Source organism: Onychomys torridus, chromosome 11, assembly GCF_903995425.1.
Source record: "Onychomys torridus chromosome 11, mOncTor1.1, whole genome shotgun sequence".
Classification (NCBI taxonomy): Eukaryota; Metazoa; Chordata; class Mammalia; order Rodentia; family Cricetidae; genus Onychomys; species Onychomys torridus.
In genome coordinates this window covers 2,381,499-2,409,155 of record NC_050453.1, presented here as the reverse complement: position 1 = coordinate 2,409,155, position 27,657 = coordinate 2,381,499, and the positions used below count along the sequence as shown (strand labels likewise).

At 47.5% G+C, this 27,657-nt stretch overlaps 1 protein-coding gene across 2 annotated transcripts in view; it reads left to right on the top strand.

Moving 5' to 3' along the window:
* Irf6 (interferon regulatory factor 6) overlaps window positions 1–25,718 on the top strand; it is a 41,627-nt gene extending 15,909 nt beyond the window's left edge. The window contains exons 1-8 of one of the 2 annotated variants that reach the window (XM_036203087.1): window positions 5,848–6,012; window positions 10,010–10,186; window positions 14,731–14,935; window positions 16,394–16,522; window positions 20,181–20,339; window positions 21,794–22,186; window positions 22,914–23,032; window positions 23,664–25,718. In XM_036203087.1, coding sequence (XP_036058980.1) covers window positions 10,013–10,186; window positions 14,731–14,935; window positions 16,394–16,522; window positions 20,181–20,339; window positions 21,794–22,186; window positions 22,914–23,032; window positions 23,664–23,888 — 1,404 coding nt within the window. In that variant the 5' untranslated portion in view covers window positions 5,848–6,012; window positions 10,010–10,012 and the 3' untranslated portion in view covers window positions 23,889–25,718. Of the gene's footprint in view, window positions 1–5,847; window positions 6,013–10,009; window positions 10,187–14,730; window positions 14,936–16,393; window positions 16,523–20,180; window positions 20,340–21,793; window positions 22,187–22,913; window positions 23,033–23,663 lie in introns of those variants that run through there. The other variant, XM_036203088.1, reaches the window with a different exon arrangement.
* The last annotated feature ends 1,939 nt before the right edge of the window (window positions 25,719–27,657 follow it).

Here is a 27,657-nt window from a genome sequence, read left to right as displayed (position 1 = left end):
ACTGGAGTTTGGCTCCCAGCACCCACACAGCAGCTCACAACTGTCTGTAACTCCAGTTACAGGGGATCCAAAGCCTCTTCTGACTTCCATGGCCTTCTACACACATGTGACATATGTGCATACAGTCAGGCACACACTTTTTTTGTGTGTTTTAAGTGTCCTGTGTATCAGTGTGCAATAGCACTGAAAGTCTTGTGACCCGAACAGCCTCTTCTCTGTTCTTGCTGAAAGAAGAATATTATAACCTAATATTTGGTGTACACCATTCCCTACCATTTTTTGTTAGTGTTTAAATCTCTCTGTATGTGTACATTTATATGAGTGAATATTGGCAGGTATATGCCATGGTGTGTGTGTAGAGTCAGAGACAATTTCAGGTGTCAGCCCTTGCCTTCCACTTTGTTTGAAATCTCTTGGTGTCCACCACTGCATATGCCAGCCCACGAGTTTCCACAGATTCTCCTGTCTCACTTTGCCTGAGGAACACGACCTTCTTGGGCTTTACATGTACTCTGGGAATTTGAACTCAGGCCTTCATGCTTGTATGGCAATTGATTTACCCACTGAAGCATGTCCCAGCCGCTGTGTTTGATTGTTTTGTTCTGGTTTTACTCCCCCCCCCCCCAAGAGACAGGGCATCATGTAGCCCAGGCTGGCCTTGAACTATGCATGTGAGAATGACTTTGACATTCTGATTCTCCTGCCTCTGCGTCATGACCGTGAAAGCTGGCAATCCAAGAGTGGCCCACCACACCTGGTGTTAGCAGTGCTGAGGACCAAACCCAGGGCTTGAAGCATGTTGGGCAAGTATTCTGCCAACTGTGCCACAAGTATAGCCTTTTCCTCTATTCCTAGCTCCTCTCTCATGCTTGTTGCTGTGCCCTCACCCTGTGGGTTAATATTCACGTGTCTCTAGTCCTCATTGTCGTTATACAGGGGAGGTCCAGGGAAGGAGAGGAAAGAAACATGTCTGGCTACTCCACTGGACAGAAGTCCAGCTTCTTGTTCCACTTCACCACCAAAAAAGTTGGTGTCCACACACACCTCATTTTTCTACAGTCAGTGAATGGCCTTGTGTTATTCAGCTCACACTTAAGTCCAGTCCTATGCCAGGATGGCAGGCTAGAGTTCCCATCTGGTTGTCTTTGGAAAAGGCCTGGTGAATATGGCTGTATAATGGCTCACGTGACGAAGCAGAGAACAGCTGACAACAGTGGAGGTGGTGGCTCTCGCCTCAGCCGTCGGCCACTTTCAGGACACTTTTTTATCTACCAGCATCTGGTGATAGGGTAGTGGTTTCCTGTTGACCATTAACCCCAAGTCAGGCCACTGCACTGTCCCTGCAGCAGCATAAGCCTTCACATTCACAGTGTCTGTTTGGTGGCTTGGACCTTTCACTGTAGATGGAAACCCCTCACATTAGGGTGAGCGGGAAATGGACTCTCAGATTCGCAGGGCGGGGAGGTAGATGGATGGCGAGTCCCAGGTTGAGCTGATAGCTTCTGGGGGACCCACTTAGTCTCCTTTCCCCTGCTCTTCCTGTCCAGGAAGAGAGCTGCTTTTCTGTCGTCAGTTTTCAGAGTTGTGCTTAACAAGGACAGAAACGGAAATGAGTAACTGAGCACCTTAGTGGGGAGGTCTCCGAGAGCCTGAGCCAAAGTCTGTTCACGGTCCAAGGTAGAAGGTGAGGTTTGTTTGTGCATTTGTTTTTGCTGCAGCTCCTGCCATCTTGAGAATTCTAGGATGCTGTGCACAGGGGTCAGAGGGCAGAGGAAGGAAGGGTGATAAGAGAGACAAGTCATGTGCATCACCGTTGGGTGGGGCTTTGAGGTAAATAAGTAGTCCTGAGATCTTGAAATACCTGGATGGAGGCAGAGGTGGCCAGGGCCAAAAAAGGATTTGGGCACAACCTCATGGGCTTTGGAATGCCTTCTAGAAGACTCACTGGGACCTGTTTGTTATGAGAGTGCAGAGCTGGATTGCTTAGGTAGGTGTCCTCATGCAGTCTTCAGTAAGCCACTCCACTGAAGACAGCCTGGGAGAGCGGCTACTGTCTGTCATGAGTCCTGTAAGGTACAGGCCTCCCTTGCACAAGCTTCTGGCTGGGGTCCCAGTTTTACCTCACCCTTTGCTCTGCCAAGAAGACAGAGAGGATTGGCTCTCATTGCTTTATTGTCACAGGCACAATATTAATAGAGGTTGATGTCTCCAGCAGCAAGGGAAACTCCTTCCCACAAGCTGAGAGGTGACAGGACCAGCAGTACAGGGCAGGAGAGAGGAGGGACTTCCCCGGATCTCTGTGCTGGGCTGTGAGTCAGGGCCCCTGCGCTGCAGCATCAACTACTGCCTGAAACTCAGACTCACAGGTGAGTCAGCACCACCCCACCTGAGCAGCTACACAGGGCAAAATGACAGGAGCATGTCAGGCCCAACCACACCGGAGGTGACGGAACCTCCTGGGAGGACATAGCATCCATTCCTGCAAGACCTTGGAGGAGCTCACGAGATACTCTGTCCCTGGCCCACACAGATGAGGCTCTTCTAGCGGATTTTCTAGCGTCAAAGCCAGGGTTTCTTCCTAGCAGCCACCCTGGCTTCCTCCTCCTGTCGATTCTTCAGGAGAGTGAAAAGAGAGCTGGAGTTTTGTGTTATGCACTACGTTAACGGTTGTGCCTCCATCCATGTGTGATTTGTGGTTTAGTAGTTAGCTGGTGCAGCACTAGTCGGAGTAAAGCCTGGCTGGGGTGCTGAGCAAGGTCTAAGTAGAAAGCACCCAGGTCTGAGTTCTAGGCCTGACCTTGCTGCTACTTGGCTGAACAACTTTGAGAAAGCCACTTGGCCTCTCTGAAGCCTCATCTAGGAAGAGGTGGGGATCTTGAACTCCAAACTTTAACACACGATTTCATATAATTAAGCAAGTGAACCCAACAGGGCAATGGTTCTCAACTTGTGGGTCTTGACCCCTTTGGGTCACATATCAGATATCCTGCATATCAGATATTTACATTACAATTGATAACAGTAGCAAAGTAACAGTTATGAAGTAGCAATGAAATCATTTTATGGTTGGGGGGGTCAGCACAACATGAGGAACTGTGTTAAAGAGTTACAGCATTAGGAAGGTTGAGAACCACTGCTCTAGGGTGTCCTGTCCTAACTCTGATAGACAGACTTCCCTCTGCATGGGCAGCTCTGGCCAGCTAGAAATGCTGGCTGGGTGTCTGTCCACAGTGTGAACTCCAGGGCTTATGTGAAACTTTCCTGCACTGAGAACACAGTGTGGACCAAACAAACATTCTAAGCCAATCTCATCCCTAAACTAGAGAATTCATTTACTTTTGTGGTATTAGGGGTAGAACCCAGGGCTTTGTAGATGCTGGGCAATACTTTACCAGAGTGTTATGTCCCCAGCCTTTGGACTAGAGAATTTGTCTTGTTTTTGGGGCTAGACTCAACCTTACTATGGCCAAGGCTGGCCTTCAAATTTACTATCCTCCTGCCTCAACTTCCCAAACACTGGGATTACAAACATATGCCATACCTAACTCCCAACACTTCAAAATACTTCTAAAGAAGACTCTCAGGCATCACTTTAGTCTTGGGAGTTTCAGCCAGGGCAAGAGTGAGTGCCATATGTCAGCTCCTGGCTTCGCTCAGGTGACATGCCTTGGGCAGTCTTCTTCTGCACACTCACTTTAAAAAGCATTGCTTGCACTCAAAGGCCAGCCTCCCCCTCTCTCCACAGGGAAGACCTGAGCTTTCCTGAGCATCAGTCATAGAGAGTGGCTTGGACTGATGAGCAGAGGGAAGAGTGGCCATGGGCAGTGACTGAAACAGAGGCTGGCTGAGTCATGCCTCAGGGCCTCCATGCCTTCCCAGGCCTTTGCATGGGTGACACCCCGAGCTGAGTTGGGACTGGGAGAAAACTAAGTTTGTCACCAATCTAGGGCTCTCCAACCAACGTATATTAATTTACTATGTTATTCAGTATAGATATCATAGCCAGGTGGCTTATTGTCTTGTCATTCAGGAGTTTGGAAGGGCAATGCTGTGATGTCTTTAAGCCAAGGACTGTAGGGAGAAAGTGATTCCAGGTCTCTACCTTTGACTTTCAATGACCATCTTCTCCTTTATCTCTGAGTCATATTCATTCTATGCTGTCTGTGTTCAACTCTCTTCCTTTTATAATGACAGCAGTCATATTGGATTAGGACCAACCCAATGACCTCATTTTAACTCTATCACATCTTTAAGCAACCAAATAAAGCTGCATTCTGATCCTGGGGCCAGAGCATATAGTTACAGGGCCCCACACTCGACTCCTCACAACACTACTCCCCAATTTCTCCTTCATCACCTTACTTTATTTTTTGAAAGTCTCACTATGGACCCCAGGCTGGCTTCCAACTCGCTGCTTTTTTTTTTTCCTTCCCATTGTTGTGATAAATTAACCAGAAAAAGCAACTTAAGGGAGGAAGGTTTTATTCTGGCTCTGTTCAGGAGTGCATACAGCCTATTGCTACTGGGATTTCAAGGTCAGGAGCTTGAGGCATCCTTAGTCAGGAGCACAGAGCGTTGAATGCACACATGCTAAAGCTAGGCTTAGCTTCTCCATTTTGTACAGTCCAGAAATCCCTGCTCAGGGAATAGTCCTGCTCACAGTTAAGATGGGTCTTCCCATATCAATAAGTCTAATCAAGACAATCCCTCACAGACATTCTCAGAGGCTAACCTTAATCTACACAATCCCTCACACATGTGCCCAGAGGCCTGCCCTCTGGTGTCCAGATGACAGTTAACACTAATCTTCACACTATGTAGTATCCTGCTAGTTTGAAGTCTCAATCTTCTTGCCTCAGTCTCTTGAGTGGTGGATGTCATTCATTACTGTTATTCTTTTGGTGGTGTAGAGGTTCTTACTTGGCGCCTTGACATACTAGGGAAACATTCTACAAAGGAGCTATGCCCCAACCTCCCGCCTAGGAGCCTTGCCCATGTTCCATCTCCTTGTGACATGTATTTGGGGGTGAGAGATTTTCCTCACTGGATTTGACACTGCTTCCATGGGTGATCCATGAATGGGGAAGGTGGGTGACACTCTTCAGGCATACAGGACTTGAACTCCAGGTGACAGCAAAGACACCTTACTGCAAGGCACTATGGGATATTCTACCCTCACTTCAATAATAACTGACAGTACTTTAGACACTTATCGAGTGCCCATATCATCCATGAGGCAGGCACCTTTAGAAATCTCAATCCACAAAAAAAAAAAAAAAAAAAGAAACAGAAGCTCAGACAGTTGAGAAAACTTTCCGAAGTCTCTAGTGCCTGATAAAGTTGGGGGTTTGACCCCCACAGCTGGCTCCAGGGTCTGTGCTTTCAACTAGCACTTCAGGGAGAACGGAAAAAGCAGAAATTGCAGTGGTCTTTGAATAGATGAGAACATAAGGTGGAACCCGGAGTCACACCGACAGTCCTGGAGGCCTCATTGAAAGGTCCTGGCATAGCTTCTCAAAGCTATGCCAGGTCCCGGAGCTAGCTATGGGGCCCGGTCTCAAAACCCTCACTTGTGCAGGGTCACTACGGGAGGGGCGACACCATCCTATTTCCACGTGACCTCCTAACCTCCCGGGTCCTCAGGACCATCGGACACCCGCAGGGCGAGGCCCACGCAGGCACCGCTCCCTTGGTCGGTGGCAGGGGCGTTGGGTGACGAATAGGCAAGGCGGGGCTCGCGGCCCAAGAACGCAGAGTATCAGATTTCTTGCAAGGCACCAATCCTGATCTCCGGGGGATGTGGCCACACCTGGAGGGTGTGGCCAGACGGCTCAGGGGCCGCGGCAACCTGGGCTAGGCGCTGAGCTCTCGGCACCTAGGTGGGCAGGTGCGGGCCTGTGCGGGCCGCTGAGGAGCCCGCGGTTCTCAGGCGCGCCTAGCCGTCCGGGGAACTTCTGTGCCGCTGCGGCGTGAACTCCTGTGCACCTGCTCCTGGGCACCGACTGAGGCCAGGTAGGGACGCTGGCGTCGGCAGGCCAGGGGGAGGGAGGAGAGACACCTGACGGGTGGGGCCGAGCCCACTGGAGTTGATGTGGGCGGGGGGGGGCTGGCTTGGGGACTGTTTCGTGTCCCGCACCAGCCTGGGTACTGGGCACCCTTCCCCATGTAGCTTTAGGGCGGCACCGGGTCCCTCCTGATCTCACACCGCCTGGACACTGTTCCCTCCCACGGAAAGAGCTCGTTCTCTGCCCAGTCTGCTCTGCCCTTGAATGGAGCGAAGGCACCCCCACCCCAGCCCCTCCGGTTTTAACTAGCTTGTTCAGTGGCTGGCTCTTGTGTCCCAGCGGGGACTTCCCAGGCCCTGAGGCCCTGGGTCCTAGTGACGGTTTAGGGGAGACTGAGATAAGGATGACCCAGAGCTTTGGCGGATTTGTTTTCCTTTTTCCAAGTGTCTTAGTACAGTCCGGCCTCTCACGCAGGTCGAGACGTCCGGAGAAGTTCCAGGTAGCCAAGCTAGGTGCTGGGGAGGGTGGCGCCAGGCGTGGCAGCTCTGCGGATGAGGCCCTCTTGGCCTGAAAGGGGCTGGAGGCGTCGCAGGGAAAGCCTCCCATACTTGCCTGGAAGGGAGGCCTGGGCTGTAGTGCTTCGCAGGAGCCCGCTTGGTGGTAAAGTGGTCACCAGCCCTTCCTTGTTCTCTTGGTGGGTATCAAGATGGAAGCTAGGGAAGGGAGAGGGCGAAGGTGCTTGGGCAGGGATTGGTGAAGTTGCTCCTTAGAGCTGTATGTCACTCTGACAGCACAGTGGCTTCCAACTAGGCTCTGTCATCCACCAACTCCAAACCCGCAGGGAGGAGGGATATGAGGATGTGACCAGATGCCCAGGTTTTACTCCCAGGCATGGCTAAAATCCACGGAGCTGGCATTTCCGTTCCCACCAGGAAGAATGGGACACTAGGACAGCCCAACAGCCGCCTTTGAAAACTAGCTCAAAAAGTGACAGCCTTCCAGCTTGAGGTCTGTGGTCCCAGAAACTGAGCCAGTAGGGGCTGCAGAGGTGGTGGAATGTTTCTTATAAAGGACCTGCTCTTGGAACAGGCAATGAGGGGACAGTTAGTGCCCCAGGGAGCCCAAAGTGCCCCTGCCTTACTGCTCACAGTGAGAAGGTGGGTGGTGGCTTTGTCACTTGGATGGTTCTTACCGCTCAGAGGCACAGGGCTTTCATTTTCATGTGGCAGCTGGAGACGGCTGGGCTCAGGCTCAGTGGCATGAAGGTTTAGAGAGGTGTGATATAGGTGTGTTTGAGACTGGGTGTCTTTAATCTCTTCATCCCATTGTGGTGGGCCCTCCATGGGGTCCTTGTTTGTTTAGATTTGACCTCTTATGTGTAGAAGAAGGTGTGTGTGTATGTGTGTGTGTGTGTGTGTGTGTGTGTTTAGAGCGCAGGGCACAATGGCAGGGTTTGGTGCAACCCAGAGGTAAGGAAGGGGCCACTTACCATCCCCATGCTTCAGTTAACTCAGCTGTCAAATGGGGCTGACACCACTTCTAGGATCCTGAGGGTGGGATACCACAGGTGACACCGTAAAGCCTTGTTGATGTGGTGCTGCCATTCTTCCTGAGACGTGTCATTGTCCCATGGCATAGAAAAATGCTGCTGCAGCTTTAAAATAATTGGGAATTGAAACATAATGCCGATAATGTATATAAAAGCATATAGACAAGTGTACAAAGTGCTGGGCAGTACATATATTCCACACATTGCATATATCATGGTGTGTCGCAGTATGTTCGTGTCTGTGTGTATTACTGAGTGGAGAGACTGCTGTACAGTTGTGGCTGTGGCCTTCAAAGCCCCTTCCTCTCTGACGTCTTGGCTGTTTTTACCTTCCCCCCATACCTGTTTTAAGACTCTCAGATGGCAGATGAGGATCTCTTGGATGACTTTTAGAAGGCGTAGAGGGTTGCAGAGAAGGGCACCTGAGGAGCCACACTTGTATGGTCCCATCTGGGGAGAACATGGAGAATCCAGGTGCAGATCTTAGTCACCAGTGTCTAAGGGGCGGCTCTTCTTCTTGCCTTGTTAGTACAGATTGCTGTCATGGGTTGGTTGCCTTCATTTTTTTTTTCCTTGATGGCCATGAATCAACTATCATAAGCCCTTCAGGTACGTGGTCAGACAAGAGGTAGATTTCGCTTGTGTGACAAACCCAGAGGAGTCAGAACTTACCAGGCTGCAGTGTGACTGCTCAGAGCCCAGTGCTAGGTTAATAGGTCTACTGTGCCCTCCTTGTTCTAACTCTCCTGTCCTTGCCTCATCCTCTTCTAGAAGGAACGGGACCTGAGAGGAGAAGGCAGCACTTGCCATTGGGGTATGGATATTTCTTTTTGAGGCAGGGTCTCGTGTAATCCACTCTGGCTTTGATCTCCCTTTTCATTGGGTATTCACATGCTTTCTGGTTTAATGGCTCCATGTGATGCCCTGTGAAGGATCCCAAACCAGGGTCAAGAGCAAGAACTCTAGAAGGCTCTATGCCCTGCTCAACTGCCCCAGCAAGCTGTACTCCCAAGGGGAAGGTTTCAGTTGCAGGACTCGGTAATTGGGTCAGAAGGCTCAGGTCCTACCTTGCTCTTGAAGAGCCAGAAATTGAGTTGGGTTGAGTTCCTCATATTTGGGGGGAACCTGGTCAGGGAGAGAAGTGATGTTAGAGGTTCACCCATGGCTAGGCTTCTCTGAAGGCAGTCTTCAGCTGGCTCAACTGGCTTTGCTCCAGAGCTGTGACCCTGATAGGAGGTTTCTGGAGAGGAGAAGGCAGGATTTGCAGGCCATTGTGGGGTTTACAGTTCCAGTATAGATTTCTTCAAGAAGGAAGGACATGGGCTGAGAACACTGAGCGATGTTTAGTAACACAGTGCTTGGCACAGGGCCGTTCATGAACAAATATTTGTGGAATGACTTACTTTTTTCCAGGTGTCCATTTCTATCTTAAGTAAAAATAAAACAAGGACACTAAAACACTGGAAGAATCCGTGGCCATACTACTCTGAACACACCTGATCCAGTGTCACACCACAGCAAATGTTTTTCTAGCAAGTGACTTTCCCCTCTGGCACCGGGTGCACAGGCCTTTGTTTTGGGCTGTGAGTGCTGGCTGTTGTAGAATGTTATCGGCAGCGTCCATGTTTCTAGGAGAATCAATCGCAGACTTTACCCAGCCTGGCGCCTGGAACCAGTTGGCTTCCTCCAGCCTCTGTGGAGAGATAAACAGATCCAAGTGAGGCCAGCCTAGCTGCACAGGGCTGGGCTGTGACAATGGGGTTTGGTTATTGTAGGGATTCTTAGGGCTTTACCAGGCTCACCTTGGGGAAGTGTCCCCAAGCTGTACCTCAGGCACTGGAGACCAGCTGGGACTCCTTTTGCTGGGAGCCAATGGAAAGGAAGGCTGTCTGGGCTCAGCTCTTCCAGCACACAGGCTGCCTGCTTGCTCACCCGTGTAAGCGAGGACTTTGGAACCGGGGCCCGCCCCTCACCTGCTTCTCTCAAGGAACCATCTCACTCATTTTCCATTGTCTTCTTGGAAAGACGATGATGTGTTTAGCTTCTGGCCCATATGCTTTCTGTTTCCCAAACTTGACTTCCCTCTCTGGAGGTGAGGTTGAAAAGAGCAATCGCCTCTCCTTTGCAGAGTGTCCCCCCCCCCCCCCCCCCAGGAAGCTCTGCTCCAGCACAAGTGACATCACCTTTTCATTACTCCACTCAAGGACTTAAATAGGAGAAATGTGATCTGCTCGCATGATAAGTCTGATATGGCTGGAGCATGAAGTATAAACGGCTTTGCAATAAGAATCAAAAGAACCCTTTTATCACATTTCTTTTCCTCTCTCTGGCACAGGTTATTGCCATATTTAATTTCTTTGCTGTAATCTAGTGAAACTGTAGCCGCAGCACATGGGAACAGCAGCTGGGAAAGTTCCCAGTGGTTAACCCCATTCTCCCATCCTCCTACTCCTAGATCATGGCTCTCCACCCTCGAAGAGTCCGGCTGAAGCCCTGGCTGGTGGCCCAGGTGGACAGTGGCCTCTACCCTGGTCTGATCTGGCTACATAGAGATTCCAAACGCTTCCAGATCCCCTGGAAACATGCCACACGGCACAGCCCCCAACAAGAGGAAGAAAACACCATTTTTAAGGTAATGAACTTCCTTCTGCCATCTGAGTTGAATTTTGTTGAAGCCATTCTGGGTTTGTTTACTTTCTCTGTTCTGGTACAGTGGGATGTATACAATGAGATGCCCAAATTGTGATTCCTCTTCTCAAGCTGTGTCTATGAGGCTGAAATCTTTTACATTCCCATTGTTGGAAGATACTCAGTTCATATCCTTGTGGATCTGGGTGAGGGTGTGTGTGTGTCTGGTGTGGTGTGTTGAAGGCTCAACTCCCAGAGAACATATGATGTGGCTTCTCTAAAAGAACTAAGGTCTTCCACCAACTCACCCAGGGCTCTTGCCATGAAGAAAGGTACTTGGGCCTGTGGATGGCTGACTTGACAAAGGCAGAGTTTTGGTCATCAATGGGCTTATACATCGCCATAAGAAAATGCAGAGGCCTTCACTCAGGAAGCTATTTTTTTTTTTTTTTGGAGCTGAGGATCTAACCCAGGGCCTTACGCTTGCTAGGCAAGTGCTCTACCACTGAGCTAAATCCCCAACCCGGAAGATATTCTTTTAATCTTAAATAATGTGTCCCACTAATAACCTCTGCTTAAAAATGAAAGGTGCATGACTTAAATTTTTATTCCTTTTTAAAGATTTATTTTTATTTTTAATTATGTGTGTGGGGTATTGTCTGTGTGTGGGTATGTGCATGTGAGTACAGGTGCCCTTCATGGTCAGAAGTGCTGGATTCCTGGGAGCTAGAGTTACACATGATTGTGAGATGTCTGATGTGGGTGCTGGGAACTAGGTCTTCTGCAAGAGTAGTGTGTGCTTTTAATTGCTGAGCCATCTTTCCAGCCTCAGGTTTTTATTCTTTAAATCTCTTCCTTCCTCCTTTCCCCTTTCTTCTCTCCTCCCTGTTACCCTCCCCTTTTCTCCCACTCCTCTCATTGTTTTCCTTTTTCATTCCGAAGGATCAAGCCCAGGGCTTTGTACATGCAAAGCATACACATTACCACTGAGCTACATCCCAAGCCCTAATTACATTTTCTTAAATAGCGAGTAATTCTTCTATGATCCCCATTGTAGTTAACTGAAGATGAGATTAAGTCACATAGTACTTTACTAAATTTAAGTGAAACCAAAACTTGACTTGAGACAGAAGTAGGGAGGCAGTGGTTATGGAAGGGTTTCATTGTGGTTGCAATTCTAGGAGCTGCCTCTCCACTCTAGACCAACTTCTCCCTTCCATCTCAGGAGTAGCTTTTAGTTCCTGCAGCTCAAGATGTGAGGTGAGCTTGTCCTTTCTTCCTTGCTCATAAGCTAGAAGCTGAGCTGTGATCCAGTCCTGACTGTGGGATCAGGAAAAGGCAGAGAAGGCAGGTCCAGGGCTCTTGATGATGGTATTTCCCCCCTGTGTCAGGTGCAGAGGGGAGAGGTGGAGAGAAAATGGGCTTGAGAGTATTTTGAAAGTGTGTAAATGATACATCTTAATTTAGATACAAATATTATGAAATTGTCGAGGAAGATATCTGTAGACCAGTGCCCATCACTGGTGGAGCTGACCCTGAGAAAGGGACAGGCTTGCCCAGGCCCCAGTGGCATCCCTTGAAGCCTTGCTCAGTCCAGTTTGCTGTTGAAGTGTCTGGTCGGTCACAAGAAGAGGCTGGTCCTGCAATCCCCGCACATGAGGGTGTGAGGAAGCTTTGTGTTGGTGTGTCTGTCTGTAGGATGCTTACGGAGCATCCGAGCAGTCAGAAGAGAGAGGATACTGTCACAGATTGCTTGCTCTGATGAACTTTTGGTGAGATACAAAGATGAGGCACCGAATAGGCACCTGCATTCCCTATGTCCCCCAATTCTCATGGTGACCATGCAAGGAAAGTCTTTCTTCCACCCATGCTGTAGGTACAGAAGCGGTCAGTAGGGCTGTGAAACATCTCCTTATCATACAGCCAATCAATGGTAGCTCCAGGATTTGAACCCATGTCTCTGTCTTGTTTCCTTTGCCTCCTTCTGATTCTGAGTGGGAGCTGGACTGTCCAACCTCAATTTCTATAACTACCAACCCTGTGGTAGGTCTTGAACAAAGCATACAACCACTTTGGGCTCCAGTTTTCCCTTTGGTAAGCTGGAGCAGAGTCAGTCTGCTTCTTAGAATTGTCATGAAAACCAAGTGAAGTGGGAGATTATTCTAAAGTACTATAAAAATGTAGAGATAATAGCCATTTTAGGAAGACAAAGAGGGCCTTCTCTGTGACCTGGAGTTTGAACAAGTACAGTTTATACATCACAGCATTTGCCCACAGTGTGCTTCATGGGCCTCCCTTCTTGATGCTGAAGATGTGCTTGTAAAGGGAATAGCCCTTTGCAGTGTCTGGGATTTGATGAGATGGCTAGGTGTGAGCAGGAAGCTGGGGCTAGGCAGGGACACAGTCTAACTGTGCCGTGAAGGAGCAGAGTTTAAGAGAATCACCGAAATGTACAGACTTCTTCCAGAATCTGTGGCTGGAGTCAGTGCTAGTGTGAACACAGAGGGTAAAGACAAACAGAGGGGACACAGGGAAGGTGGAAGGCAAGGCACACCAGGTGATGGCAGGTGTGCGTCTCAGATACTAGGGACAGTGAGACTCCCTGTGGGGGTTAGTTAGATAGATGGAGCCAGCCTTAGCCACCCTGATGCCTGCTGTGCCGTACAGTGGAGCTCAGCTTTGTTGGTATTTTTCATCCTGTACTTCAAGTACACAGAGGAAGCCAAATCAGAGAAGGTAGCTAGAGGAAGCAAGCCTGAGTCGGAAGAGGAAGAGGACCTAGATGAACCCTGGACCCCACTGCTCTGCAGGGTGGGAGTGAAGAAGATCAGAGATCTCAAAAGAGGGTGCAAATATTCAGTTTCAGCTTAAGGAAAAAGTCTGTGCCTGGTGTGGTGGTGCATGTCTATAATCCCAGTACCCTGGTGGCTAAGGCAGGAGTTTTTGAGGCCAGCCTGAGCCACATAGTGATTGCCTGTCTCAGAAAATCAAAAAGAAGAAGAAGAAAAAGAAGTCCTGTGTGGAAAGATTTTGGACAAGTAATCTGTCCTGTCAACCTGAAAAGGTCCAGGAAGGGCTGTCAAGATGGCTCAGAGGGTAAAGGCATGTGTCACTATGCCTCATGACCTGAGTTTGATCTCCAAGCCCCACATGGAAGGAGAAAACCAATTCTCACTTCTATACACTAAATAAATGAAATGTAATGAAAATGAAAAATGAGAAAAGGCTAGCGTGCTCTTCTTGTGCTCTGATGAGGTCTCCTTCTGCATTAGAGAGAGAAGATGAAGAAAGCTGAGTGATCAGATGGCACATAGCCCACCAGATAGTGGGCAGCCTTTGAGTGGGACACTCCTGAGCGGCTGGGTCTGTTCCTCAGTGGCTTTGGTTTTCTTCTTCTCCCTTCCTCTTATCTGCAGCAGTACTATGAGAGAGGAAGCCTCAAAGTGGTTTTTAGGCCACTGCATGAAGTTTCCAATGAAGAGGGAGTTTGAAGAACCAGGAAGAAATGTGTGTAAATTTGTTAAAGCTTGAAGCCTTCAGGTAGAGGTGGGGGCAGGCTGAACTCCAGAGCATGCTTCCTGAAGGAATTTGGTTTTATTGAAACAAGGCTTCACTGTGTAGTCCAGGCCGGCCTTGAACTCACTCACTACCTTCCTGTTTCGGCCTCCTAAGTGCTGGAGTTACAGGCAAACAGCACTTTGCCTGGCTCCTGAGAGTCTTTATGTCATTTACCATTGCCTTTGTTGTACTTACTGTGTGTAAGATGTTTCTCTTTTAAAAGAGAACGGTGAGGTGGAGCACACTTCACGTCTATCACTGTGGAAGCTCAGGAAGGAGGGCTTGGAGTTGAGACCAGCATGGGGCTACAGAGTGAGATCTTGTCTTTTAAAAAGAGACAGGCTTGGGTTGGAGATTTAGCTCAGTGGTAAAGCGCTTGCCTAGCAAGCACAAGGCCCTGGGTTCGATCCTCAGCTAAAAAAAAAAAAAAAAAAAAAAAAAAGGAGACAGGCTCAGTGGTCAGGAGAGCATACTGCTCTGTAGAGCACCTAGGTTCAGTTCCCAGCACCCACGCGGGGCACCTCACAACAGCCGTAACTCCAGCCCCAGGAGATCCTGCCTTCTCTTCTGGGATCAGAGGGTACCAGCACATACATGAACACACCCATGTGCCAAATAGACATAATTAAAAATTAAACCTTAAACAAAACCTCAAAAAAAAAAAAAAGATGGGGGGTGGAGGAGAAAAAGAAGGAAGAAGAGAGTAGAAGAGGAGGAAAAGGCTGCCTGAAGCCCTGCTGTATGGTGTTGCCCCAGACTTCAGATTCAGCATTGTAGTCTGGATAGGTGCTGGTGCTAAAGCCTGAACTAAGGTTCCTTAAACAGCTATGTTTGCATACAGCTTGATTTCCCATTGGCCTGCCTTGGCTTGTCCTAAGGTCAGTATGTGCAAGTGTGTGTGTGTGCATGTGTGCACATGTGAAACGGGTGCATACATGACTGACAGTGGTTCTTCACAGTGATCAGCACTCACACGGTCTCATTCCTCAGGCTTGGGCTGTGGAGACTGGAAAGTACCAGGAAGGTGTGGATGATCCTGACCCGGCTAAATGGAAGGCTCAGCTCCGCTGCGCTCTCAACAAAAGCAGGGAGTTCAACTTGATGTATGATGGCACCAAGGAAGTGCCCATGAACCCTGTGAAGATCTACCAAGTGTGTGACATCCCCCAGCCCCAGGGCTCTGTCATTAACCCAGGTGAGGTCCAAGGCTTGGATAGACTCAGGGTGGGCTCCTATAGAGACAGGTTGAGATCAGGCCTTTCCCTAGGAAGAGCTCAGAGAGCAGATGGTGTAAGAGGTTAGAAAATGATGCATCAAGCAGATGGGGTCACACTTCTACTGGTAGGACAGCCTCTCTGGGGTGTGAGGGTGAAGGGGTAAGAACTAGAGGACTTGCATTCCAAACCTGCCCGTATCACTCTGCTGCTGTTGCACTTGAGAGTTATTGGGCATTTGAGCCTGTTCCTTCTGTTTCTACATGTGAACTCTCATCATTCTGTCTCTTGTAGCATGAATCTTAAAAGTCTTATTAATAAATAAAACCCGAGGCCAGTTATTGGGGTGAATGCTGGAAGATCAGAGAAGCAGAACAAGCCACAGTTTCCTCACCTTGCCAGTTCCTCAGCTGGTCTTGTTTCCTCAGACTGCAAGCTTCTGTGTCCTCATCCCAATGGCTCTTGGCTGAACTACTGCTCCAAAGCCTAAAAGCTTAACCAGCCAAATGCTTCACTAGCTCTGGTGCCTGGTTTTCACACCTTATATATCTTTCTGTTCTCTGCCATCACTCCCTGGGATTAAAGGCTCTCTTTCTGGGATTAAAGGTGTGAGTCACTATGCCTGGCTGTTTCCAATGTGGCCTTGAACTCAGAGATCCGCCTGGCTCTGCCTCCCGAGTGCTGGGATTAAAGGCATGTGCTACCACTGCCTATCCTCATGTTTAATATTGTGGCCGTCCTGTTCTCTGACCCCAGATAAGTTTATTTTGGGGAACACACAATATTTCGGGGAACACAATACCACCACAGTCTCTTTAGACAGAATGTGTTCTCTATAGACATTGGGTGAATGGTAGTTTAGTTTGTAGGTACCTTTGCTGAGAGCATGCCACCCAGTCCGCAATGCATAATGAATATGAAGAACCAGACATTTAGCCTTGTCATCCAGGGAGGCCCAGGCATGATGCAGGGTTTGTGCTTCCCTCATATGTGGCCCACAAAGATGAAAAGTGAGTATTCTGGAGCCCTTAAAGGGGATGCTAATGTGTAGAAAGCTACTGTGTAGCTATAGTAATTTCTTTTTTAAAAAATGTATTTATTATGTATACAGTGTTCTATCTGCAAGCATGCCTACACACTAGAAGAAGGCATCAGCTCTCCTTATAGATGGTTCTAAGTCACCATATGGTTGCTGGGAATTGAACTCAGGACCTCTTGGAAGAACAGGCAGTGCTTTTAAACTCTGAGCCATCTCTCCAGCCCCCATGTATAGGGATTTCTAAGGCAAGATAAGAACAGACTCTGTAGAAGGAATTAGAACTAGCTAGGGCTTGTGGGTGCATACTGAGCCTGAGGGGTCTCTAGCCTGGATGGTGGGTCAGCTGTTGAGATGGCAATGGAACAAACTGCCCTTCTGTGGGCTCATATGTCATGGGTAGGCTCCACAGGGTCAGCTCCTTGGGATGAGAAAGATAATGATGTGGATGAAGATGATGAGGAGGATGAGCTTGATCAGTCGCAGCACCACGTTCCCATCCAGGACACCTTCCCCTTCCTGAACATCAATGGTGAGTGGGGTGGCTGGTGGTGCGCAGGGGTGAGGAGGATGTAACTGGCTTTGGCCTTGGGATTGCTGACCTATCATCCACCATTGCTGGGGTCGGGGAGGGCAGTGGCAAGCCCCACTGGCCAGACTGCTGGGTGTTAGTAAGCAGGAGTCACAGGTGGGGGACCTCTGATGCCTCAGTTATTCCAATGCAGACAAGTGGGTTCTAGAGAACATTCAACTCAAGGAAATAAAGAGGCATAATTCATTCCTTGTGGATGATAAATTTGGGAGGTTTACTTCAGGGTAAGTGATACATCCCGTTCATGAATTGTAGTTAAAGTCCTAGTAGTCCTCCCTGCGTGAGTTCTGAGTCACATCCTAACAGATCCACTCTGCTGAAGCATGTTCCAGAAGACTTGATTCTAGTTGATGGTATTTGGTTCCAGTGGGTTTATCTATGAGTCTTCTTTTATGGTTTTTGATTTTGAAAGCTTTTTGCCAATTTTATTAGCATTTAAAAGAAAACTCCCTGGACAGGCTGTAAATCTTGACAACTGCCAGGAGGAGGAAGATGGAGAAGAGGACAAGAGAAAGCCATGCTGTTCGAATTGAGCTGGTCTTTTTAGCAATGGCAAACGTGGTGGTCAGCCGCATGGTGGACAAACAGCCACATGGTGGACAAACAGCCACATGGTGGAGGGTGAGGGACTTCAAGGAAAGAGTAAGAAAGCCCAGAGTGTTAGGGAGAGTATGCCCAGGCTTAGGCCAGTTTGAGAGAGAGGGAGAGAGAGAGAGAGAAGAAGGAGGAGGAGGAGGAAGAGGAAGAGGAGGAGGAGGAGGAGGAGGAGGAAAAGTAGGCAAAGTAGGCCTTTCTGAGTCCTGGAAAAGTAGGCCTTTCTGAGTCATGGCAGTTCTGTGGTAACACCCTCTCGTGTGGACTTCTGAATTCAGCTCTCCAGGAGAGAGGAATGGAGAGGTTGGAACTGCTGTGTGGCAGCAGAGTCTGAGTCTGTAGATGCTCACCCGAGGATCCCCAGCGTGCCCTTCCTGAAACATCTGCCCATGGAGATGCTAGCTGAATGACTGGCCATCTTACTCTGCATGCTGTGGGTTAGATGAGATAACTTTTACCACCTAGAAAATTCAGTAAACCAAGATGCCACCTTCAGGTTTGGGGGTGGCTTATTCCAGCTCTGCACCTAGAACCAGGAAATAGCAGGATCATGGGAGCTTAAGAGATGTTTCTGTAGTTAAGAACATGCCCTGACAGAATCCATTTCAGGTGGCTCACAATTATCTGGTTCCAGGGGATTTGGCATCTCTGGCCTCCTTGGAGACCAGTATTCATGTGCTCACACACATACACATAATTAAAAAATAATGAAAATAAATCTCTAAAAAGAAAAAAATCCATGGAGATCCAGACAGCATGCTGCTTTCTCACGTTTGAAGAGTTGGACATCTATCTGAGGTGAGTGTGGTTGCAAATGCCTGTAACCCCTGTAGCAGAGACAGGAGGATCACTACAGATTCAAGTCTAGCCTGGTCTAGTGAGAGCCTGTCTTTAAAAAGAGAGAAAGAAAATCAAAACAAACAACCAGTTTAAAAGAGTTGGAAATGTGGGGCCCTTTCCCAGACTCCTGGTCCACTAATTCTGCTGCCATCCCTTGAAAGGCTGTAACCTATTTCCAATGTCCTGACTTCTTATTTGAGATTAGTTCTGCATTTCCTCGTGTTGGAGGCCACCTTGAATCTTTTTGGGAAAATTGTAGAATATACATTAAGAACAGAAATGTAAGAAGGTTTCATATTTAACACAAAGGGTCAAGGAACATTGGCCTCTGATTTCAGACCTGCTGGGGCACAGGAAGACCTAAGAGATGAGGCCCAAATGGAGCCTGCGGGCCTTTGGCAAGCCAGCACTGATGGCAGCCGGAAGTAGAACTGGGGTTTCCTTTCTTTTTGATTTTAGAGGTGGTACAGATGTGTACCATTGAGCCTGTCAAGGACTAGGGTTTTCATTCTCTTTCTTTAAAAGCTATAATTGGACTTGATTGAATGAATAACATTTTTATGTGCTTTTAAAATTTATAACAGTGTAAGAAGATAATCAATTAAAAAGCTTTCCTTGCATCCTCCATGAGCCTTCTAGCTCATTCACTGATATAGACAAATATAGCTAGGTTCTCAAGTATTGATACTTTCCAGGCATTTTTTCAAAAATTTTTAATTTTAAATTTTATGTGTGTCGGTGTTTTGATGGCATGCTTATGTACCACCTGTGGACCTAGTAGTGCTTGTGGAGGCCAGAAGAGGGTGTTGGATCCCCTGGAACTGGAGTTACAGACAGTTGTGAGCTGCCATGTGGGTGTTGGGAATTTAACCCATATCTTCAGGAAGAGCAGTGGTTCTTAACCACTTTGCCATCTATCCAACGCCCCACTTCCAGACATTTTAACATTCTATTGCATTTTTTATTTACTATGTATGGACACACACACACACACACACACACACACACACACACACACACGTGGAGGTCAGAGGTCTGCTTGCATGAGTCACTTAGGTCTGGGGACTGAACTCAGGTTGTTAGGCTTGGCAGCTGGTGATTTTCACCCACTGAACTATCTAGCTAGCCCTCTTTTTAAGAGAGTTTATGACTGTAAAATGCATTTGTTTTACTAGAACAGTGTGTTGTACATTGACTGTACATTCACATTCACTTGAAGCCAGTTGGCTGAGTCAGTGGCACTTCCCTTATGGTAATCAAGTCATCATGAACATACTGTGCAGTGCTCTCCTTATGAAGACATCGAGTCACCATGTACACACTGTGCAGTGCTCCCCTTATGAAGACATTGAGTCACCCGTGTACACACTGTGCAGTGCTCTCCTTATGAAGACATCAAGTCACCATGTACACACTGTGCAGTGCTCCCCTTATGAAGACATCAAGTCACCGTGTACACACTGTGCAGTGCCCCCCTTATGAAGACATCGAGTCACCGTGTACACACTGTGCAGTGCCCCCCTTATGAAGACACTGAGTCATAATGAACACACTGTGCAGTGCCCCCCTTATGAAGACATCAAGTCATCATGAACACACTGTGCAGTGCTCTCCTTATGAAGACATTGAGTCATAATGAACACACTGCAGTGCCCCCCTTATGAAGACATCAAGTCACCGTGTACACACTGTGCAGTGCTCCCCTTATGAAGACATTGAGTCATAATGAACATACTGCAGTGCTCCCCTTATGAAGACATCAAGTCATCATGAACACACTGTGCAGTGCTCCCCTTATGAAGACATTGAGTCATAATGAACATACTGCAGTGCTCCCCTTATGAAGACATCTAGTCACTGTGTGCAGATTAAGCAGCAGAGCATCTTTCAGTTATGCCTTTCCAATTCAATTTCCAGAGAAAGCTCTCATGTCTCCATCTGATCTTTAGCAAATAAAGAGCCATGAGTTTACGGGAGAAATAAAATGACTAGGAAGCAGGAGCTTTGATGGCCACTGAGTCATGAGTCATGGAATCTGTGCTAGGCTGAGAGATCATACCAGGTTATGGTTCAGTGACTCCTGTCTCCTGACCTTGCCTGTTCTCTAATCTTCAGACCAGGTGATATGGTGCCTCTGTGTGCTCATTCACTTCTTCTGTTCTAGGTTCTCCTATGGCACCAGCCAGTGTGGGCAACTGCAGTGTGGGCAACTGCAGCCCTGAATCAGTGTGGACCAAAACAGAACCTCTGGAGATGGAAGTGCCCCAGGCACCCATTCAGCCCTTCTACAGTTCTCCAGAGCTGTGGATCAGCTCTCTCCCCAGTAAGCGAGCCTGCTTTTTATTGATGGGGCTTCATCTCTTATTCCATGGTCTTTCCTCTCTTGTCTCCCACTTCCTTCTCTGTTCTTTTCCTGAAGTGCAAGGAATCAGACTAGGGCTTCTTGCATGCTAGGCAAGCACCATGCCGCTGAGTCACACTCCAAGACCTTTTTTGCCTTCGTTTTTTTGCTGTGTCTAGAATAGCTACTTGCCCAACCTGTGTGTTTTCTGTGTGAGCTGTTAAATGAGTTACCAGGGAAGTAAAGAAGTGCTAGCCCATCCCTCTTTGCCTGTGTAGATGTTCTGATTGGTAAGAGCTTCAGGTTGATTACTGTTGTTCTGACTTGGGGCTTTAGTGACAAGATCTGCTTTAAGTCAGGGAAGTACTAGGCCATGGATTTGGTCACCCAAGGTTCTTGACTTTCAGGGACTTTAGGGACACATTTATCTTGGTGAAGAATCAACCTCACTACCCTGTCATCTTTCACACTCTGCATGATGGGGCATGAACCTGGAATCTTCTCTAAGAGACTGAGTAGCTTTGATGAGGCTTATTGGGGTCAGTGGAGACTTGCTGAGTGAAAATGTACTTCTCAGTGAGGCTACTTGTATAGCATGTATAGAAGAGGTTCAGGGTATGTACTAACATGCATGATTTTCAGAAGGATGGCTTGGTATTTCTTCTTATTTCTCCAGTTTATTTAAAAAGTGAGATGCAGGACTAAGGGTATAGCTCAGTTGGTAGAGTGCTTGCCTATGGTGCAGGAAGTCCTGGTTTTGATTTCCAGCACTAAATAAAACCAGGTAAGGTGGCATACACCTGTAAGCCCTACAGGCAGAAGGATCAGGAGTTCAAGGCCATTCTTTGCTATACAGTGAGTTCAAGTCTAGTTTGGGTTACATGAGACCCTGTCTCAGGACGAAAGTGATATGTAAACCAGATACTTTAGTTTTTAGTTCCTTGTGCTGCCTATTCTCTGGAAATATGATTGGTACAATCATTCTCCATCCATTCAACAAACGCCAGTTTCCATGCTACACAATACAATAGCCGCTAGCTGCATGTGGTTATTAACTGATGTCAAATAGATCCTTGGTCACATTAATTACACATGTGCTCAGTAGATACATGTGGCCAGTAGCTACCCATTCCCGCTCAAGTGTTGCCAATATATCTTTAATTTGGTGTGACCTGGGATACCAAGACCATCAGTGGATGGAGTTAGGTTCTAGCCCTGAGGGTGTGGTGACCGAGCAGAGTGCAGCAGGGCCTTAAGCCCTGTTGCAAGGCATCCTTTTGTGAGACCATCCGGGGTATGTTGACATCCCCCTTTATTGCAGGAAGGATAACTATGGCAGTGGCTGGTTGAAAGATGGCTTGATCTTGGTGGACTCACATGAGTTAGGGACAGACAAAGCAGAGCAACAGGACTCACTGTCATCTCTCACCTTGTAGTGACTGACTTGGACATCAAGTTTCAGTACCGTGGGAAGGAGTATGGGCAAACCATGACGGTGAGCAACCCTCAGGGCTGCCGGCTCTTCTATGGGGACCTGGGTCCCATGCCTGACCAGGAGGAGCTCTTTGGTCCCGTCAGCCTGGAGCAGGTCAAGTTCCCAGGTCCAGAGCACATCACTAATGAGAAGCAGAAGCTGTTCACCAGTAAGCTGCTGGATGTCATGGACAGGGGCCTGATCCTGGAGGTCAGCGGGCACGCCATTTACGCCATCAGGCTGTGCCAGTGCAAGGTGTACTGGTCTGGGCCGTGCGCCCCCTCGCTTGTGGCTCCTAACCTGATTGAGAGGCAGAAGAAGGTCAAGTTGTTTTGTCTGGAAACGTTCCTGAGTGGTGAGTCTGTTTTTAGAAGATTGATCCCGAGAGATGCCCCCTGGACATTTTTCTCCTGCCTTCTCCCCCTCCTTCCCCTCCTAAGCTTTCTTGGCATAGCAAAACATCAAGAGAGAAGAGAGCCCTGGTTCTAAGCCAGGACAGGGACTCGGACAGTCACAAAGGGAGGTGCGCTCCAAGGCTGTCCGCATGGAAGGTGTTTTGAGGTTGGTTATGGATCCTTCAGGGACAGTGAAACTGTCCTGATGGTACCCCCTGTCTTGCTCCCTCAGGGACAGAGGAAACAGTCCTGCAGTACCCTCCTCCCTAAATGTTAGGTTATCTTTCACTCTGGAAGGTTCACCCTGTTCATCATAGTCAGAAAAACTCACACTCTTCTTTCAGGAAATATTTGAGTGGTTAATTTAAGGAGGTAAGTTTAGGAAAAGTATTGAGATATAAACTTACAATGTGGTTTGAATCCCAAGTCTATATCCTCAGTGTCCAGTAGAGCCTTCTGAAATGATAGAAAAGTTGTATTTTTGTCCTGTCCAATTTGGTAACCATTGGTTACATACGTCTGGTGACCATGTAAACATGACTGATATGACTAAAGAGTTATTTAATTTTAATTAATTTAAAATCAATAGCCCATGTGGCTTGTGGCTACTGTCCTGGGCTGCATGAAGGATGACATTTATTGACATGGATAGAGAACAATCCAGAAGTATCTTCCCATCTTCTACAGAGCTCATTGCCCACCAGAAAGGACAGATAGAGAAGCAGCCACCGTTTGAGATCTACTTATGCTTTGGGGAAGAATGGCCGGATGGGAAACCCCTGGAGAGGAAGCTCATCTTGGTTCAGGTGAGGAGATAAGATGATGTCCACAACTCTTTGTGCCAGTGCTTCAGCCCTTCATCTGGGACGAGTCTTGGCAGAGCATCTATTGGTGCATGTGTATTAATGCCCTCAGAGAGGCAGCAGACTTAAGCTTTGCACATAGGACTGTGCTGGATAAGAATACCACATTCTGATCATGGGTGGACAATTTAATGGACACTTTGCCTTTCGTTCTCCTGCTGATGTTAGGGTCTTGCTAACACCTTATGAGATGTAACATTTTCCATCTTGTATTATAAGAAGTTTTGGCCAAGTCTGTAAGATGTAGCCATGTTCTACTTGGTTCTGGTAACAAGTCTACTTGGGGCTGTGCATGGAGTTAGGCACCAAGTTAGGCAGTGGATGTCACCTGATTCACAGTTTTGCTAAGCAACTATGTAGTTAGGCTTGTAGAATGATGCTTGCATTCAGGTTTCTTACCTTGAATTAACCAATTTCTAGGGTGAACCTTGACTAGGGAAAATACAGCCCTTCACCAGTATCTAGATGTTGGGGTAGGGAAGGGCCTTCTCAGGGCCTCAATGGTTCTTCATCAATGTCAGGGCTCTCCTGCTACTTAGAAATACCTGTTCTTCATGTGCTCTTGCCTGAACAGGTCATTCCAGTGGTGGCTCGGATGATCTATGAGATGTTTTCCGGTGATTTCACCCGGTCCTTTGACAGTGGCAGCGTTCGACTGCAGATCTCCACTCCAGACATCAAAGATAACATTGTTGCTCAGCTCAAACAGCTGTATCGCATCCTTCAAACCCAGGAGAGCTGGCAGCCCATGCAACCTGCCCCCAGCATGCAGCTGCCCCCTGCCCTGCCTGCCCAGTGATCCTGACTGCCATGTGTGCCCTCTTCTCTCCTCTCTCTTTTTTATATTGTATATATGGATTTTTTAAATTCACATTTAGCCAACTTTTAAGTCTCCTTTCTCTAACATCATTAGAGGTCTGTGACTTTCCAAATATGCATGGTTTTATGTTGCTTTAATTTATCAAGATACTATCCCTTTGAGGGGTTCCTCTTAGATCTCCCTCAGTGGGTGTAGGAGAGATTTGATTTGGGAGTTTAGACACCAGAGTTCTAGCTGCAGCTGCACTTCCATAAGGCAGGTCATTTAACCTGAGGGCTTCAGATGTATCATATGTAAATAGATAAGGTTTGGGATGATGCCCAGTTGCATTCAGCCTTAAAACTCTGACTTGATTACTTTCCTCTACTTGTATAAAACAAAACTGCCTGGAACAGGGCCCTTCTGCATTGTTCTTAGACCATGTTTTCCCCCTTCTTGCTTTCATCCAAGTTCCTGAAGCACTGATCTGTCCTGAATTGAGCTCTGTTTGACTTGTTCTGCTAGTACAGTTGGCTGGCGCCCTGCTGGGGGAAGTAAGAGGGAGAGGAGCTGACTGGTTGCCTAGGAACCAGTTTGAGATCTAAATAGAAATGGGTGCCAAGGTCTGAAAGTCACCCAACCTGTGGAGTTAAAGCTCATAAAGTGAGTGTCAGAGGGGAAGCTGGTGACAGGGAAGGCCTAGGATTCCATGAAAGAATGGTTGTCAGGTGTGATTTTGTCACCACTACCTTCTATGTGGGGTGGGTGAGTGCGTGTGACTCCATGGTGGACTCCGGGTAGATCTTCTTTTTCTCGAGTCTTTCTCTGAAGATGACCTGGAGGGAGTTGGGCATCTAGGATATACTCAGACAACAAAAGGGATGGTTCCTGTGTAGAGACTTACAAGGGTCTTCCTGAGATTTGGATTTTTCCAATTGGGAAGAAGGAGGTATTATGTTAAAGGTCTGGCCAGTGCTCTTCTGAGAAATGCTCAAACCTGCTTATATGTCTTGCTGTAAGCAATGGAGACTAGCAGTGTAGAGCACTGCACTGTGTCTCACAGAGTATCTGCCCCAGTCCCTTCTTATAATTTGAATTCCAAGACTCAGATGAAAAATGAGATGTGTATCTCTGGTTATAGGCCCCAATCCTTTTGAATATTGATGTCTATTTGTTTCATGTAACAGGGCCCACACCCGTGTGCATAGTCTGCTGCCCTTAAACTAAGAATAGCACCTTCTACTTTTCAAACCACTGAAAGTTGGGATGGATTTAAAGTCTAAAAGCTCAACCCAATCTTGGGTGACAGTGAGGCTTACTTACTTAGGCTTATTTTCCTTGTCTTGCATCTTTTTCAGAATGCTGGGAGAGTATATGACATGCAGGCATCTTCTCTGATCATATTCAGTAAGCTTTCTCTGGTTTTGAAACACACCAGGTATCCTTTCTTAGGGCTCAGTTTCCTGCCTCTTCCATTCACTCCCTAGCTGTCTTCTCCCTTGCTCTCCTCTCAAGATTCAGAAGGGAGGAGGATTTTCCCTAGCTCCTCCTTTTCCTCAATGTGCACTCTAGATTAACTCAAAGTTAAAAAGAACCCACTACAGGTAAACTGGGAAGGCAAATGTCAAATCTGGTCTCTTCCCCATAATTAAGTCCCTGGTTGTATGTTTGCATAGCATCTTAAACTTTCAGAATAACTGTGCTCTGTGTAAATTCCTCACCATCTATGTCCTACGTGACTGTTTGTCTCGGATTTACTGTCAGGTCCTCAGCAATGTCTGCTACGGTGTGTTCTCAGATATCTGTGCTGTAATAAATGAACTAAGTCTTTTAATGTGGAGATTTATTGCTAACTACCATGGGGATATAAAATAAAATTGGAAAGGAAAAATATAAAGCTAGAGGACTGGTTGTACCAGTCATAAGAATCTGATTCCCTCTGAGCTAAGAACCTAAGTTGGATTGGCAGGCCCTGCAACTGTTCTTCCTTACATACTGTCTGTCTTCAACCCACTGTTGGTCCTTTTCTGTGTGAAGGTGCCAGCAAGGTAGAGCCAACCTCCAGTCCAGGTCTCCTTTCTGTTGCTCACAAACAGGAACTATTTTTCCAGGCTGGAGTTTTCTTAAGATTTCCCTTCACACTGGGCAGTGGTAATGCACTCCTTTAATCCCAGCACTCAGGAGGCAGAAGCAGGCACATCTCTGTGAGTTTGAGGCCAGCTTGGTCTAGAGCGAGATCCAGGACAGGCACCAAAGCTACACAGAGAAACCAAAGATTTCCCTTCACAGAGATATAGGTTAAATTGCTGGTGGTTTAAAAGGCTTTAATTTCTTATGTCAATACTTGTTCTTCCTAACTATCTGTTGTGAGATTTTTCTCTAGGAAAAGGGGCAAGGCAACAGCTACTTCCTTTCTTAAGATCCCAGTGACAAATGGGGGTACATTTCCACCAAAGCCAATCTGGGGAACCAATGAGTCTATTAGGCTTACTTACAGGTGAGGGGTTGTGGGCAGGAGTGTGGGTGGCCTAAAGTAGCCAAGCTAGGTGCAGGCCTTTAATCCCAGCACTCAGGAGGCAGAGGCAGTTGGATCTTGATGAGTTCAGGGCCAGCCTGGTCTACAGAGTGAGATCCAGGACAGCCAGAGCTGTTATATAGAGAAAACCTGTCTTGAAAAACAAAACAAAACTCAGTCTCATTGGAAGTTCTGCCAGTATGGATGTTAACTCTTCTATGGCTTTCTAGATGACATTCCCCTCCCTAGTTTTTTCCAGCCTAAATACCTCCTTGAGGCAACATTCAGTTAGGGCAGAATCACACACAACTGGCTGGGAGGAGTGGCTATATACTCCAGTGAGGGTCCCAAGACCCTCCCTTCTATATGGAAATGTCAACAGTTAAGCCTAGTTGCAATGATCAAGACGACACAGCTGAACTCATGAAAATGGTGGCACTTTGGCTCCAAGGGTAGGTACACCATCATCTGATCCAAGTGGCCTCTGGATCTTCACTTGTTTGAATCCCCTAATGTGGTGGCATGGTGGCAAAGACTCTACCCTCAGTACTCTGAAGGCTGAGGCAGGAAGACTGTCATAAGTTTGAGGGGCACATAGCAAGACATTGTCTGAAAAAAGCACAACAGTGTGGCTATAGAGATGACTCAGTGGGTAGGAGTGTTTGCTTTTCTTCCAAAGTTTTGAATTCAGTTCCCAGAACCCATGTTGGGCAGCTCACAACACTTTTAACTTCAGCTCTGGGTGATCCTACTCCCTTCTCTGGCTTCCTAGGCACCCGCACATACGAACATATAAATGAAAATAAAAATAAATCTCTTAATAAAATGATCAGTAAACTGGACTCTCGGTACTGGACCTTGAGGTACATTAAATAGGGTTGCTGTTTAGTACAATGCAATACCTCTCCCGCCTAGGCACACTGAGAGTGAATACCCAACGTTGCAGAGGTAGCTCAGTTAGTGTTTGTCTAGTATAAAGAGCTCAGTCCCCAGCACGGCATAAACCAGAGTGAGAAGTCATGTTCCAGGTCAGCCCAGCTACACAAAAAGCTGTCAGAGTGAAATAATACAATAAAATAGTGGACTAGTGAACTGGCTCCGCAGTTAATGGCACTCGCTAAGCCGGCTGGTTTCCTGAGTTCAATCCCCCAATCCACTTAGAAGGTGGAAGCGAGAACTGACACGGCAATGTAGCACGCGTCCACACAAGATATTCTTTAAAAAAGAGTGAATATTCACGGTCTCGGTACTCAA